Raw genomic sequence first — 13,011 nt, forward strand, 5'->3', positions numbered from 1 at the left:
CCGGGCGCGCGCAGGCCCGGCGGGGGGGGCGGGGGGGGGGGGGGGGGGTAGGGCTTGAAGCACTAATAAGAGGAATAGATTCTTCATGTTTGACCAACATTTCCCTGGGTCTAGGCTCTCCATCTTCCTTCCTGAGCTTTTTGTGTTGGAGGGCAAGAGCTAGGCCAACTCTGCACACCAGTGCTGCCCAGCTGATGACCCTGGAAGGATCACCCAGCAGCTCACCTGCCCTTTTGGGGGTAGGAAACCAGCAGCCTGAATTTTGCAGCTGGGAGAGCATCTTGCAGGCACAAAACCTAGCCCCATCTCTCCTGCCTCCCTGGGTCCTTCTGGGGATGCCGCAGGCTGGACCGGCTCCTGGCCGCCTTGCCATGTTGCAGCCAACCGTTGTACTGGCCTATGGATGAACTTGTTGCCATGGCAGGAGTTAAAGCATGCATTGCGTTGCCGGCATGGTGGCAAGTGGCAGCACGGAGCGCCGGCTGCTCCTCCACAACGGGTTTTTGTTGTTCCTTTCTCACCGAGGCGGCCCCACCACAACGCGCCCATCCTCTCGCCGTGCCGGAGCAGCCTGGCAAAATCCAGCTGACCGTAAAGCACAGTGGTACCATGGCTGAGGGCCCAACATCGCATTTCTCTGCCGCAAACTCTACTTCTTTCCTGCCTGCTGCAGGGCACAGCATGGGAAAGCAGACCCCATGGCACAAGGCAAGCCTCCCGCTGCAAAGACAGGACAGAAAGGGATGCCAAAGTTTTGAGGCAGGAGCTCTGTCCAATACAGAGAAGGAGATTTTTAAGTGAGGGGAGATAGCATCACTGGAAAAGGAGGCTGTCTCCAGCTAATGCATTTCCTCACTGCTGCCGGCATGTTTGTCACAGGACAGGTTTAGCTGGGCTGCCAGGTAGTGCCTTTTAAAACTCCCTTAGAGCTTTGATTAGCCTGGCTAAAACTAAGGGCATCTCTCATTCATACACCAATTAATGGCAGGCTCAGAAGAGGCTGGTATCCCTCATTGCTGCAGATTTTAACAAGGCAAAATACAAAGGTAGACTTAAAAATAAAAGCAATGCTCCTTCCTGAGCAGTGGTTTCAGCGCCTGGGAGATTACAAGCCAGCCCAGCTCTGCATGTCAGCCAGCATTTCCAAAATAATGAGCCTGCTTCCGTCCCAAGCAGCTCCTGTTGCACTGGAGAAATGAGCAGAAAGGTATTATGGGCTCACACTCACCAGATGGATGTCCTGCTTTGTTCTCTGCTTCCAGAAAACCCTACACATACAGTTTGGATTATCTTCATTGTAATTCTAATCACCACCTCTCTGTAAGGGAGGGAGGGAGGAAAGGAGGGATCCTTGCCTCGGTCAGGAGAGCTAATTAAAAGTTGTGAGTCATCCAGACTTCTCCGCACATTGGAAATGCTTTTGGAAGATCAGGTAATCTCTCATTCTTGGGGGAACCTAGTTAGCAAAAGAAAAATTAAGCAGGCTCCCCTTGGGCAGGGAGCTGTACAAGAACAAATCCCGTTTCACCCGCGGGACGCGGCAGCATGAATCACAGAGGTGCTTCAAACGTATGCAAACTACGCTTTAAAACAGAAAGGCTGGTACGTGTTCCCCAGCACAGAAACACAAACACCTCCTGTATACCTGTACCTACGCTGGCTTTTAAAATTCCTTGTCTAAGAGGCTTTTGCTTAGAAATATACATTGCAGGGACCTCTGTCTTCCCCTAAAACAACTTCTAAACCCTCTGGCTTGTTCTTGGGTGGCTGGGTACAAGCTCAAAGGTCTCAGAAAAGCCAGACCCACCAGCCTCACAAAAATCGACAGCCAGCAGTGATGCAAAGCCCACGCAGCACCCCAACTCCTCAACCCCCATTAGCTGCAGAGCAATTGGCGCCGAGCAGTGTGCCCAGAGGGAACCGGCCTCCCCAGACCCGCTGTGGTGGGAATGAGCTGCCAGTGCCGATAACGAGCTCTGACAGCTTCAAGCGGGGTCAGGGCCCCTCGCACCAGCTCGGCACAGACAGGCTGTGGGTGACGGGTCCCAAAATCCAAAGAGGTTGGGAAGAGCTGGGGAGCACCAATGCCTTCATCCATGATTTGTGAAGATACAAGGGCATCCGGAGAGTTGCCCAAGGCCACATGGGATGGCAGTAGCAGAGCCAGGCTTCCCAATGCATCAACCACCACACTGCTTTGGCCAAAATGGTCAAGTCTGGATCCTTAAGACTAGTGCCCAGGCTCTGTATTTAGGATGCTAACCAGTCCCTGTTATTTAGGGGTGCTGGGCGACCGCAGAGCCCTTGCCCTCGCAGAGGTCTAGAGTACCCACAGGTCCCAAGGGACAAGGAAGCTGTTTTCTCTTTGGCTATCATAAAAAAAAAAAAAAGAGAGATTATTTTTCTTGTCATCTTTCAAATGGTCAGTCCAGCATGCAAAGACTTTTTCTTCTCTCTCCCCTCCCTTTTTTTTTTTTTGAGAAAGAGTTGGAGCTGACCCCCTTGGGGCCCTGCCTCTCCTTTCCCCCTGAGCATTAGGATCACTAATGAAAGACGCAATCAGAACTTTCCCTCCCACCCTTTTACACATTGCCGTGGGAAACCATGGTGAGCTGGACATGGATGCTGCTCCGAGCAAACAAAGTGCCTCAGCAAGCACCCTCACCTCAGACGGAGCTGCCATGCTGGGGACCAAAGGGATGTGGCTGCGTTGCTTGACCGTTCAGGGCAATGTCACTGCAGAGAGCTCAGGATGAGAGCAAACCCCTGGACCGAGGCTCAACATCCCACTGCCCTCTGGGGAAGAGGCTGAGCTGCAGGGAAAAAAACTGGTCATGGGCAAACCACACCGAGGAACAAGGGAAAACAGGGGACTGCTGCTTCTGCCTGAGCGTTTTGGCGGTTTGCTCAGCACCATAAATCTGTTTGGATTCAAATCCATTTAGCCTTTTCTTCATGGGAATTCCACAGGCCCTGGAGAACCCCCTTGGCAAAAGAAGGCTCCAGTCAATGTTCCTACTGTTCTGCCCAAGGCAAATCCAACCAAAAATAGACAGGATTTTACCAAAATGATCTGCAAATTGATTTTAACTAGCACAGCCTGGGGACCTGGACATCTGCAACCAGCTCATCCCAAATACACATTAGCTCTGATTTTTTGTAGTGTGTGAAAGCAAACCTGAATCACATTTCCTTGATGCTCAGTGAAGCCACGAACTCAGTTTGTGCACCCTTGGCTTTTCCTTGTCCCTCCTGCTGCATCCATGACATCCTCCTTGATGAGAATTCGCTATCCCCCTTCTCTGACACCTCCTCCAAATCAGCGTCACTGCAGTCTCAGCAAAGCAGTGCAATCCCTGGTATGGCGAGCTATGGCCCGAGATGAGGATGGGCATCATCCTGCCCAGAGAGATGGGCAGGGAACACAAGGCACTGTGCTCAAAAGCCACCAGCCAATTTGCAGTGCCATGTCCCATGATGAGCAATGTGATCGAAGCAGCACAAGCTCCTGCTCCTGGTCAAAAACATCTCACAGGGATCAACCATGACTTGATCCATCAAGTTTGCTGTCCCCACGCTTCCTGGGCACACACTGAGTCTTTTCTGCTACTGCAACACCGCCACTCATTTACACATCAGCAGCCTAAAACTATCTCTTTTGCACACCCAAACTGATCCTCACTCTTAATTAGTGTTCTCAGTTGCAGCAAAATTTCATTTGTTTCTTCCAAATGTGGCCTGATCCATTGTCCCTCTCCCGTGACCTGTGAAAATGAGTCATTGAGCTCAGTGACAGTGGTAAGTGCAAAATGCAGCATCAAAGGGACATAATGGGGGCCTCTTAGGGCTGACAAAACCCCACCATTAATCTAGGCGTGCTCAAGAGGTGCCAACCTGCTGAGGCATGTAGTGGCGTGGATCCGAGTGCGGGTCCTCCCGTGGGAGGCTAGATGCAGAGGGATGTGCAGGCGCAGGAGAACTCCCCATCACCCCAGGGACCACAGCCTGCCACAGGCAGGCGGGGGCATGAGGGGATGAGGGGAGGAACAGCTACTCAAGCATTGCTGCTCCCTGGGCAGATGGGCTCTGCTCTGCAAGCCCTGAGGATTTGCCCACCTGCTTTCCAAAAGAGGTTACGGAGCTGCGTTTTTCCAGTCAGCTCCTTAGTTTAGACAGTGCGGATGGAGCTCATCTTGTGATACCCAGTGCATTGCTTTAACTGCATCTGCGGCCCCTACGACTGTCAGGAGCGATGTATGGGACACCACAGCAGACCAGGAGGGAGATGTCAGCATCTCCATCTGTGTTTCCAGAGCTAACACGAGAGCCTGTAGGTTCCTAGACCCAAACACACGCCATTGTCCATCCAGCAGTGCCCTGCACTGACCCCTTGGTGCGATCCCAGGACCAAGCTAAGGGGGAAGACAAACTGCACAGACAGACCAGAGTGGTGCGGAAGCTGCAGCAAAATCACCTGGGGAATTATCCCAGGGATCAGGGCCTGAGTGCCCTCTGGACAAATCTGCACAGGTACAAAGCCAGGGCAGCCCCCCAGCTGGTGAGACAGCAGTGGGGCAGCTGAAAGGTTAAGGGGTTAATTTTAGCTGGACAGGGCAGAGAGAGAGTTTTAACATCAGAAAGTCAAAGCAAAGAGGTAAATCTCTGCAAAATTAAAATCTCCGTAGCAAAGCAGTGTGTTTTAAACCCTCTCCTTCAAATCCATGTCATTAAACAGAATAACTTGGACTCGGTAAATCCAAATGACTCTCACTTTCAAGGTCCTGCATTCAGAAGCCCACAATGGAGAACAATGAGGTAGAGAAAAAGCCGAGGATCTTGACGCCGCATTCAGAAGGCCATCTGGTCCGGCCAGCACAGCCAGCGCTGGGAACGGGCAGCGTCGTGGGTTGAGATTTAATCTGAGCCACTTATTGAGTGACCTCAGGCGAATCGTTTGACCTCCTTTTGCCTCAGTCAACCCAACTGTAAAATTGGGTTTAAAGCAAGAACCTCTCTGAAAACCATATGCTGTGCCTAGGAGGAGTGGGAGCAGCCTCCCTTCCCTGCAACAGGGCTGCGATGGTGGGTAGAGCCAAAACCGGAGCGGGAGAGGCAGTGCATGGAGCGGGGATCCAGCATCCCTTGGTGCCGGGGAGCTCTGGCCGATGGCTCTCCCGGGTCTCATTCTGCCAGCCCTGGGAAAGCAGCTTTGGCCCCTGTGCGGAGACTCACCCGTAAGAGGGGATTTGTGGGGTCTGCCCTTGCTCATATCAGTACTCCACCCTAAGGCCCCAGATGTTCAAAGCAAGGTCCCCAAATCCCAATCTCATAGCAGGCAGGCTGCACAAAAGACACAGCCCTGACAAAATCAGGGATCTTTCTCTACAGCTTCGGTGCCCTTTTATTTATTTACATATTTTGCTGTTTTCAGTAACTGTGCGTTACAACCAGGACTAGAGCTTCGAGGCAAATGCGGCGATGTTTTCCTTTAACTTGCTGGTTACCCACTAGATAAAGAGCATTGATTGCTCTGGTCAAATGCCCTCAAAAATCAATTCCTACTCACAGCCTTGCCAATGAACGGCAGCAGAAAAGCAGCCCCTCTCTCACCTGGGCACCAGCCTTTCCCCAGTGCTGTACTCCCTTCGCCTCTTGGCAGGCTTGCAGGGAAGTGACGGCACAGATGAAAAAACATACCCAGCTAACATGGGTCCCCAGTAAACCCCAAATAGCAACTTGCCCCCCAAGGTGCTCACAAGGGTCTGCAAACAATAGCACTGACAGTAAACCCGCTCGGTGTTCAGAGAGGGGAAACTGAGGCACAGCCGGTGCATGGATGTTACTGGTCACACCATGGCCAGGTGGGACCCTTGTAGGGCAGAATGAGAGTGAAAGCCATACATAACCATCACACCAGCACCAGCCTGCTGGAAAAAACAACCGTATAACTAGTGGCATTACAAATCCTTAAGCTGAGACAAGCCTAAGCAGATAAAGAGCTGCTCTAGGTGATGGCACTGAAGAGATCCCAAAGCAATAACTAAGGTAGCAGAGACCTGCCCTCCCAAATAAAATAATGGAAGAGGGTGACTCCACGCTTCAAGGAGAGGCTGGAGCAAAGCAGCAGGCAGAGGGACAAGCAGCGTAAAAGCACCTGAGGCTGGGCATCGTGCTGCCTCCAAAGAGCTGCCCGCGTGGGTACCAGCAGAGCATCATCCCACGTTAAAAAAGCAGGCGGCGAACGCAGAGGCAGCCTCATGCTGCAGGTGCGGGCTGCAGAGATGTCAGAACTTCCTCAGCTGTGCTCCAAGAGTTAATTGAGACAAATAACTCAACAGTGCTACCATTAATGAAATTCTTCTGATATATTTCCCCTGAGCTTTCTATAAATGACTAAGTGACATTACTGCCTGCAGTGCAAACCCCCTATATGAGAGATAACATTGCCGGAGCTAAGGTTGGCGCATCCACGTTAGAAGCCTCGCGAAGAACTGCAAGATGATATTTAAATAACTATCACACTGCTAAGAAATGAGCAGCTGAAAGAAATATGGCCTTATAATGTGCTCAAGTCTCAGGATGAATCCCGGCTGTTACATGCAGACACTGAAATGCAGTGGGTGGTAAGTGACAAACACTTTTAATCCCACAAATCTACGAAAATTCCCAGTCAAACCTCTCTGATCTCCCCCCAGTGACTCCTATATTTGTACATTTGTTTTGCAGCACACACAGGGGCAAATACTGCAACAGTACAGATGTGAGAGGCAGCACCACGTGAGCCAGTTTGTCCTAGAGACAGCCAAAAGAGCTGATGGAGGGAAATAACCCACTCACTCTTCATATCCATCCCCTGGAAATCTCTCTCAGTCTTTTTGCTTTACTTAATTTCTTCTTTTTTTTTTTTTTTTTTAGTAATTCCTGATGGGTATTTTCCCTTTGAGACCCGCTGCTACAAGCCCAGAACTTGCTGTGGGCTTACCAAGAACCCTAAGCATTCAAAGCACAGACAATAAAGAAACATCACTGGCATCAGGACTGAGCCCTTCTACTCAGCATTTGAGAAGAAAGGGCATTAAATGCAAGCAGAGCCACAACCGGAAAAAAACAAAATCAAAACCAAAACTCGTTTGTGGATGGAGGAAACTTTGCATGCAACACCAGGGGTTAAACTGCAATAAAATGCAAGCGACCATTAGCCAAAAGTTCCTGGGAGTAACACAACCAATGTCTCCAGAGCCGCAAACTGACACCAGGGCACTTGCTTTAAAAGCATACCTTTCCCTCCAGCACGTGTTTCACCCCACGAAAACGTGTCATCACAAAAGTATCCCGCTTCCAACTGTGGAATCAGGTTCACTTGATCCAAGCACAAGCTATAGGTAGGGCTCTGCTGACAATACGGATACAGTACGTGCACAAGAAAAACCAACAGCAAACCCACGTGTTTAAGGTCTGCCTCAATGTTTTGAGGCGAGACTCGCAATCTGCATCCAAACAGTGGCACTGCCCAGGAAATACCTTAGTGACAACTTTGGTGCTACCTTATTTAAACCTTAATTTAAAATGCTAACTTCATAATGAGTGGAACAAAACTGTGTAAAAACATTTCCCACTCTAATCCTGGTTTGATCCCCCCAGTATGGCCTTCTTTTGTAATTACATCCCTTTGTGATCTCACTCTAATGCCTTGTATTGTGACCCATAAAATAATCAGCCCCCTTTGTCTCTCCCTAATCCTTTTAGACTTCCTTCTTGTCTCTACACTCTTATAAATGCTGCCATTATTTGGGCTCAGCAGCTCTTCCCACCACCCCAGAGCCTGGAAAGGGGGCTGCAGGTTAAACCCTGAATATATTCTGTGCAGAGGAGCTGAAACAATGGGAAGATCTTTGCTGCTTTAAAAACCCCGCAATTCCCAACCTCCTCCCCTAGCCACACAGCTTGGCAGGGAAAACAACTTGCAAGCATGCATATGCACCAGATCTCTTCCCTTTTATTTTTTGCAGATGACCTTGAGACCCTTGGCCTGGAGGTCGCAGCGGCCAGTGTGTTTGCAAGGAGAGCATGCTTGGCCCCAGGCTGGGCAAGAGGAGCTGCTGCTGCTGTCTGCAGGGCTCAACGCAGAGAAGAGACGTAACATCTGCCTTGCCCCGGCCAGCAGTCCTGCCCTCCTGCCGGCAGGGTAAGTGCCATGGATGGCCCGGCACCGTGGGCTGGAGGAGCGGGATTTGGGGCAGGATGCGGAAAGGAAGGGGGTAAGGGAGCAGAGAAGGGCACAGGGATGTGTGCCGCTATGCTCAGCTACAAAACAGTTCCCCTGCAGCAAGATATGACGAGGAAAGCGTCTTTACAAGCTCAGATCTCTCCAGAGCTATTCTCAGGTCCCACAGTACTTCAAATATTGCGCAGGTCCACTTCACCAAACTTCAAGAAACCTCTTTGGCGCTCAGTTGCAGAATTGACTTACTTTCCCTCTTTGCTTTTTTTTTTTTGTTATAGCACTAGATCAAACAGGGAAAATTGCTGCTCTCAGGCTGGATGCGTGCAGAGCCTGATCCGATACCCAGTTTGATGGTGATTTCCAATTAGTGGTAACTGCTTGTTATTGAGTGATATAATCAATGGGTCTTACTCCACCAGCCAGGCTGTGATTTATGATGATGTGGAACCAGCTCCATCAAATCCCAGCATCGGCAAAAAGGGCTGGAAGTGCCATAAGACAACACGATCAGAGTCAAGTAAGGCCAAGTTAAGTGAGGGGTGGTGATGAAGAGAAAGGTGGCTGTGTTTTGGGGAGCTCACCTTCCAAAGGAGCGGACTCCAGTCATTACTATTGCTCAGAGGGTATCTTCATCCACAGACAGCAAAGGCGTGCATCAGCTTCTGGCACGCACAAGGGAAATACAGCTCCTCAAAGGGACCCGCAAAGACACAGCCAAGCAGTGCCTCCAGAGAACATTCTGCCTACAAAACTGATTTTAATTAAGACAGCTCGGAGTCATGCGAAATTATGAAACTGTCATTAGGAGAAAGAAAAGATCTGTATTCAATAACCTGATCAGATTATAAAAACATGTTGCATTCCACAACCTTTTAAACTAACACACCAGGGTTTGAACAGACACAGAAACAGCAAGCGAAAAAATTCCAACCGGCGTGTTAGGCAGAGGGTGGAAATGCCGAGGGCCTCTGCTCAACTCAGTCACGCGTAGGCTTCTTGCACACTTGTACTTGTTCAAAAGAAGGTTACACTGCAAAAATATTATCAATGTGTTTAGCACCTGAACTGCCAATCAACAACCCAGCCACAATCCACTTCCCTCTGCTGAGCATCTCCAGTTAATAACGACATACAGAAATTCCCCTGAATTTTAGTTACATAAATTTCATGAGCCCATTTCTAGAAGGTTTTAAGTGCCCACTCCATGGGGAAACTGCATGCACCTCGAGCCCATCGGGGCCGCACGCACAGCGGCTGAGAGCAGCATATTCTTCCAGTTAAATTTTACCCAATGCCAAGTGTTGAAGTAAATTTGAAACATAAAAATATGATATCCAGCCCACATTTCCTGAATGCAAATATGTACATTCCTCCGAGCCAAGAAGATTATATTCCAAGCAACAACACAAAGCCAGGGTCTGTAACGGTGATATGAGACTAACAGCCTGCCTTTGAAGACAGCGAAAAGTGCAGCAGAGCTCTCGAGGGGCTCCAGTCTGTCAGATCCCTTTTATTCCTCAGTAGCACGGCCTTGATCAACTTTCAAGATTTTTGTTTGTGAAAGGTTTTTATTTCTCCTTTGCTTTTGTGTTCAGATGTCAGGCTCAGAGGGAAGAAGAGATCAGCATTGGGATGAGGTTTTACCCACCGGCAGTATTTACTCTGCTCCGCAAAGGTCTGCTTAGCGCTTGTTTTGTTTGTTTTTTTTTCTTCCAGGCAGCCAGCACCCATTTCTTCGATGCAATGGTCCTGTCATCTCTAAAATGGGGATAATTACCCTCCTCCTTTGTTTGACTTGCTTATTGGGACTTGGGGCAAGGAAAATTGCTATTACTTGTGTGTAGCCACCCTGAGACATGGGGGCTTGAAGGTATGACTGGGATTTGTTCTTAGGAGATTTCATCTACATTTAAGCCCAGTCCTAAGTGCAAGCCCATGCTCCTGCAGTTCAGGCACAGTGGGGCAGCTCACCCTGAGCAGCAGGTTACATTTGCCCACAACATTCCATTTTATTCCCATTATCCGCAGGCACCTGTGGCATCGAGGCCAGGTGCCCCCTTGTTTTTTGCTGGCTTCACCCAGACCTCTTCTCAGGGCTGGCAAGAAACCAAGCCTGAAGCCAGAATACAGTCCAGAGCATTTTCAACACGATCTCTCTTTCATTTTGATTCATGCGAAACTATGGCTACAAAAGGAAACGCTATTCAGGGACACACAGCACATCACATACATATTGATGCAAGAGCCGAGATAACAGTGTTTATTGACAGTCCACTATCCCAAAGGTAATTCCTCCGGCTCACACATCTCCTGCTTACAGGTTCGAGAAGTTTGACATCGTGCTTGCGCGTTAGCCAGCTCCCACCTCATAAACGCCAGAGCCGTTCACCAAAAGCGCTCCAAGGTTTAGCACCACAAGACTGACAAGTTTGAGATCCAGCTGCTAATCTGGCACGGACCCAAAGCCCTTGGCTCCTGGACAATGTCACTTCTTACACTACTGAAAAGCTAGGTTTGCAGATGGCCACTTCATGCACTCGGGAATTGTTATACACAAGGGCCAGAGTGTTCCCTTGGTGGGCTGCCAGCCGGCCCCGGTGCTGCGGAGAGTGGGCGGCAGCGTTCCGAAAGGCCCTCCAGTTTGGGGAGCGCAGCCAGGGGATCTCAGCCCCAGACTTTGCCGTAGATTTTTCCTGCTTTGCATCAAAAAATCATGGTGCAATTTGCAAATGCAACAGGAGTGGTAGTAAGCAGCTTGTACGGAAGGAAGAGTGGTAGCTGTCTCCCAAACAAGTTGGAGAATCCTTCAGCAGAACTTATTTAACAAACTAGCATTCGGCCAGGTCTCGGGGCCGTACCGGACAGCTGTCCTCACATCCATATATAAATTACACCCAGCGGTGACTTCTGGTTGAATGCAAAAAGGATTAGCAGCTGCACCCCCAGAGCCCACAGACAGTCTGTGGGCAAAGCTGGCCACCAACACCACAGGGACAGAAACCACAACATCTCAGCTCTGCCATCAGTCCTGGGACAAACAGCACCCAGAGCTGGCAAGGGGGAACCCAGCAGCCTGCGTGGCAGGGGACCCAACACGACCAACCTCTCTGGCCGTTGTGATGCAACGGGCTAAGCCGGGTGCCGTTGCAGGGCTGGAGTCACAGCCTGCCCTGTAATTCTTCCTCCCCATCTTTAAATTTCATTCCCTTGCTGACATTTTCATCTCTCTCCTCCTCCGGGCTCCCCCACCAGACAATCTGTCTGGTGTTGTTAGCCTTGCCCCCAAAGGCACTGCCACGCCGGGTAGTAAATAAGACCTTGCTGGCTCCACACTGCCTGCCTTAAATAACAAAATTAAAGAAACTATGACCTTCAGAAGGTCTTTGCCTATGGTTTGGAAAGCGCTGCCTGTCAAGCAGAGCCCAGCCGTGCTGCACAGCAAAGGGGCTTCCAAACCCGTCGTAGGAGATAGACGAACCACAGAGTACTTCACCGCATGACGTCGATGTAACCTACCCCTCCAAGACAGGGAATTTACTGCTAGAAGGTGGCTTTTAGTTTTCTCCCTGAGAAGGCTGATTAGCCGGCTCTTCTTTCGCACTTGAACAGCTACACAGATTAGATGCCAGCCACATCCCCACACCAGTTCCAGGTTCCTTTTTCTCTTCCCTCTCTCTAATCCTCCCTCCCTGAACACCAAGCACCCACCATGCTGCCCTCCTACTTCCCGGGGAAGCTAGTGTCTCTTGCGGGATTGCCCCATGAGATGTGGGTGGGACAATGCCCATACTTACTCGCTGCCTGAATCTTTGCCTTCCGGCTCACCACCAGCCCGTAGTGGTTTTGCGCCATGCAGTCATACTCGCCTTCATCCGAGGACCCATCTCCCCGGACTCTCTGGAAGCGGGAGACGTAAAGCGACCCGTTGGCCAACATAAAGGCATTCTCACTGTCCACGATCATCACGCCATTCTTCCGCCACGTGATGGTGATGGGCTGGATGCCCTCCACCTGGCAGTAGAGGATCAAGGGTTGTTCTTGCACAGCTATGTCATCGCTAGGCTCCACAACGAACGCCAGCTCGGAGGAATGGCCAAAATCTAAAATGAAAAGAGAAGGATAGAGTCAGCAGTGTGAAGTAGCAAGAGCCAACTGCTACAGCAACAAACAGGGGCTGATGAAAGCATTTCGAATAGAGTGGGCTACAACAGTGCCATAGGGTGCAAGCATTTCAGAGAAACACGCAACCCTTGGGCGTGCTTTACCTCCCAAAGCTTTGCTCTCAACATCTCAAGGTGCAATTTCCAAAGACACAATACAGGCAGAGACTTTCAAGGCTGCCTTCAGAGACTCCGGTGAAGGGGACGGGCTAGCACACCCCTCCGGTGCCTTGCCAAACCTCAGCTCCACTTCATACCCCCCTGCAGATTGCCTCTGTGCAGGAAGAGGCAAGAAAAACTTGCACAAGCGTGGGGCATCGGCCATTCCCACTCCAGGAGCAGAAGTTTACACCAGTTCAAGAAATCTGCTCCTCTCCCCCACGTAACCAGGAGGAGAAGGGGCTGCATCATGCCCCAGACCCATCTGCAGCACAGCCGGCGGAGGTGACGAGGGGGATCGGCAGCTCCCAAGTCAGACCATATTGCCACCGGCATCCTCGCGACACTTCTCCCGTTTGGCAGAGCAGGAGGCTGTTTGCCTCTCGCATGTCACACCATGCCCTTCTGTCGCTTTGGTCTCTCTCAGGCTGTAACAGGCAAAGGATGGTGCTATTCAGGCCCTAATGA

At 50.5% G+C, this 13,011-nt stretch overlaps 1 protein-coding gene across 1 annotated transcript in view; it reads right to left on the reverse strand.

The window, feature by feature from the left end:
* The window catches only part of IGDCC3 (immunoglobulin superfamily, DCC subclass, member 3), a gene marked incomplete at both ends in the record, with an annotated part of 94,449 nt that extends 82,125 nt beyond the window's left edge, over nt 1-12,324 (reverse strand). Inside the window, one exon of the mRNA XM_009700025.1 lies at nt 12,019-12,324. Coding sequence (XP_009698327.1) covers nt 12,019-12,324 — 306 coding nt within the window. The remainder of the gene's footprint in view (nt 1-12,018) is intronic.
* Nucleotides 12,325-13,011: the final 687 nt, after the last annotated feature.

The sequence above is a fragment of the Cariama cristata genome, unplaced genomic scaffold, assembly GCF_000690535.1.
Source record: "Cariama cristata isolate BGI_N322 unplaced genomic scaffold, ASM69053v1 scaffold17135, whole genome shotgun sequence".
Lineage (NCBI taxonomy): Eukaryota > Metazoa > Chordata > Aves > Cariamiformes > Cariamidae > Cariama > Cariama cristata.